This window comes from Propithecus coquereli, unplaced genomic scaffold, assembly GCF_000956105.1.
Source record: "Propithecus coquereli isolate 6110/MARCELLA unplaced genomic scaffold, Pcoq_1.0 Scaffold5, whole genome shotgun sequence".
Taxonomy (NCBI): Eukaryota; Metazoa; Chordata; class Mammalia; order Primates; family Indriidae; genus Propithecus; species Propithecus coquereli.
Window position 1 is genome coordinate 4,066,804 of NW_012150840.1, and position 3,501 is coordinate 4,070,304.

The window sequence follows — 3,501 nt, forward strand, 5'->3', positions numbered from 1 at the left end:
ATGGGGTGGTTTAATTTTTTTTTTTTTGGTTTTGGGTTTTGTTTTTTTTTTTACATGATAACATATTAACTTTTTCCAGTATCATTGTCCTTCTAATATATAACTTAGAAAAATAGGGCTTTGCCATAATATTTTTAACAAATGTATCACTACACATTTTGATTATTTCCAGGTCTTCACTCTTCTAAATAATGCTGCAGCAAACATAAAATGGGTATAGTTTAATTGCAGAAGGAGATGAGGACGTTTAAAAGGGGAGCACATTAAAATAGATCAAGCTTCCAAGAAGACCTGATAGCATTCAGATATCATTTGTTCATACGTCAGATGCCACTCTTCATCACTCTGCGAGGGCATTAAACTCATTGCAATTTTTAGATTAGCAAAACACATTTAGCACTTTGCGCAAGCAAGTAATAATTGCTTATGTTAAGAACATGATCATTTTGAAAATATTGTCTCTGATAAGCAAAGACGACTTGGAGGAAGACTTACATACTTTTTTCCACTATAAAAAAGCAAAACATCATCCAAAATTCTCCCTTACCCACTTCAAATGCTATAACACTTGGGGTGAAAAATAATAAGCACAAGCACGCTATGCAGAAGCATCTGAGACCTAGGCTTGGGTTTATTACAAAACATGCCGATCTCAGTCAACAAATACTGGCATAAAACGCAGTGCTGTGTCCCATAGTAAATACAAAAGTAAGCAAGACAGAATTCCTACCTTCAAAGCAATTAAAATCTGGTACTTGTGGTAAGAGGGCAAAAGCAGCTCTTTCAGAGGAGAGAATATGCTAACATAACACACCAGCATTTTTTTTTTAATGAATCCTTTGCAGGAAAAATTGTACTTGCCAAAGAAAACAGGTTGGGGATAGGACAAATACATGGTACACAGAAGGGATGGGAGCAAAAGTTTACAATATATTCAGATATGAAAAGAAATACTTCTCAAAAGTGACAGCAAAAGCAGTAAGAATAAAAACCCAAGAGATAAGGCAAGTTAGTTTAAGGTCAAATGATGATGCCAACAGAAATACACACAAACAACTATGAAAGTCAGAGAAGGGTAAAACATATCTTGTTTAGGGAATCATAATTACCTTCAGGTGGAAGATGGAGTATCAACAGTCCAAGCATAAAAAATAGGTATGGGAGCATCTGTGTTTTCTGGAACTCTCTATAAAAACTGTTCTACAGGATAAGATCTACCACAAAACTAACCTTTTCCTAACTTAAACCCTGCTGGGGGGCATAGGGGAGCTGTGATGTTTAATATAGACAGTCAATGTCCCAGTACTTAGAACTCACACATGAGTGACCGTGATAGCACAAGAGTGAAGGGCCACCCCATGGTTAAAAAGGCACAAAGAAATCGTGCTCTCAAAGGGAGTTTCTCAACCAGGGGCCATCATTCTTCAACACTCCCATTTACCAGTTTCACACCTGGGAGTGAAGACTAAATATGGGAATAACTTTAGCAGAGGGAAAAATGAAGATGGCTGGGGGAAGATAAGGGAAGGAACTTCTTGAGTTTGAACAGATTATTTCTCAAACCTGGATAAGCATCAGAATCACCTAAGGTATTGGTTAAAAATACTGACTTCTGACCCCACCCACCTACTTCAGGTGATTCTGATTCAGCAGGTTTAAGAGGTGTGGGAACCTATGCTTTGCAAAACCTATTTAAGTGATTACTGTGTATCGACAGGTTTGGACTCAATGGCATAATATGAAATCTCTGCCCTCCATGAAGACACAGAATAAATGTGTGTGTGTGTGCAAGTATAGAGGAAAAGGAGGGTTGTTCCTCAGTGTACACAGAGGATTGGTTCCATGACCCCCACATATACCAATATCCTCACACACCGAAGTCCCCTACTCAGCTCTGCAGAATCCACGTATAAACCTTCCCCATACACAGGTTTTGCATACCCCATTACTGTATTTTCCATCTGCATTTTGTTGAAAGAAATCCGTGTATAAGTGGACCCAGGCAGTTCAAATCCATGTTGTTCAAGGGTCAACTGTGTATGTGTATAATTATATACAATGCTTCTCAGCATAAACGGGTAGAAAAAAAGAAAAATCACTGTGTTTCCCTAGGTAAGTCCCTTAACATAGCTCTACCTCAGTTTTCTTATCTGAAAAACAGAGGATTTGGCCTAGAAAAATATTCAGATCCCTTCTAGTTCTAAAATAACTTGGTTTAGTGCTTAGTAGAGTGAGAGCTTTAGAGAAAAATTAACTCAAGGAAAAAACATCCCATCTGGCCTTACTGAAATATTGTGGAAAAGTTTTCGGTTCTAAATTAGTCCCTCATATGGTTTTCTTTTCTTTTTTCTGATCCCCTTTTTTTCTTAATATTTTCTTTAAACTCACAGAAATTACATATTTTAAAAAGAATTGGTATAAATAACATAAGTCAGACTCTGTTTTAAATACGTCGAACAAAATAGCAATGGTACAATGTACCAACATTACAAAGTACATGTGCCTTACACAGGATGTAAGAACTTTATTTCGATGTTCTTTAAACACTCATGAAACATGTTCTACTTGAATGCGGGTTGTTTGCTCTTGTTCAAGACAGTTTTAGTTGCTCCAGAGATGCTGATGCCGAAAGTGGTTCCCTGACACAGGATGAACCTCCAATCACTCAGCACCTACACCAATTCCTGGCTCACAGTAGGCAATCAAAAAATGTTTCTTGAGTGAATTAATTAAGTCACAGATATGTAAAAATCTTTCTCTTTCCAAAAGTTCTCACCAAAGGCTCTTAATCTATGTATTTCCATTGATAATTTAGTCTCCTTAATAGTCTAATAAAATTTTTAACCCTATAGTTTCTACATGTGACACCAAGTAGGCTTAAGCCTTTTAACCACATTCAGAATTTCATTAAATTCAGAAGAGATTACTAAGCTGTTCTATTACCTACCTGCAAGTGCTGCTTTTCTGCATGACGTCAGCTCGATGATACCCAGAGAGTTTACAAAAACCGTCATTACTATAAACTACAGGCCAATCCACAATCTGGGCATTTCCCAGTAAGAAACTTGATTCTAAAGAAGAAAGGAGAAAAAGGAAGTTATATAGCTTCATTTAACAATTTACCTCTTTCAAGTAATCAAAAAGAAAAATTCATAAATATGAACAAATGCAACTATGGTTTGTTATGGTACAAATAATATAACCTATTATTGAAATTGACATAATAAGTTTACTGTGATTATCAAATGGCACCCACAATAAATACAGAATTTATATACAAACTAAAAATTCCATTTAAAACAGTTTATAATACCTCTTTGCATAAAAGGACACCCCGAGCTATGAAAACAAAATATAGTTAGTATTAAATCATGTTAATGACTGTAAATTACACCTAAAAATGGTTGATTTATTAAGATTAGGGCTATAGTCACTTCCCCACAAATTGAGAATACTTAACTTGATAACAAGGGCAAATTGGATGACCCCCTCCAAAAATTC

General features: G+C 35.9%; 1 protein-coding gene across 2 annotated transcripts in view; it reads right to left on the bottom strand.

Annotated features, from left to right (window-relative positions):
- The window catches only part of KCNH5 (potassium channel, voltage gated eag related subfamily H, member 5), a 314,011-nt gene that overhangs the window by 278,938 nt on the left and 31,572 nt on the right, over positions 1 to 3,501 (bottom strand). For both annotated transcript variants that reach the window (XM_012656129.1, XM_012656130.1), the window contains exon 2: positions 2,948 to 3,071. In XM_012656129.1, the coding sequence (XP_012511583.1) occupies positions 2,948 to 3,071 (124 nt within the window). The remainder of the gene's footprint in view (positions 1 to 2,947; positions 3,072 to 3,501) is intronic.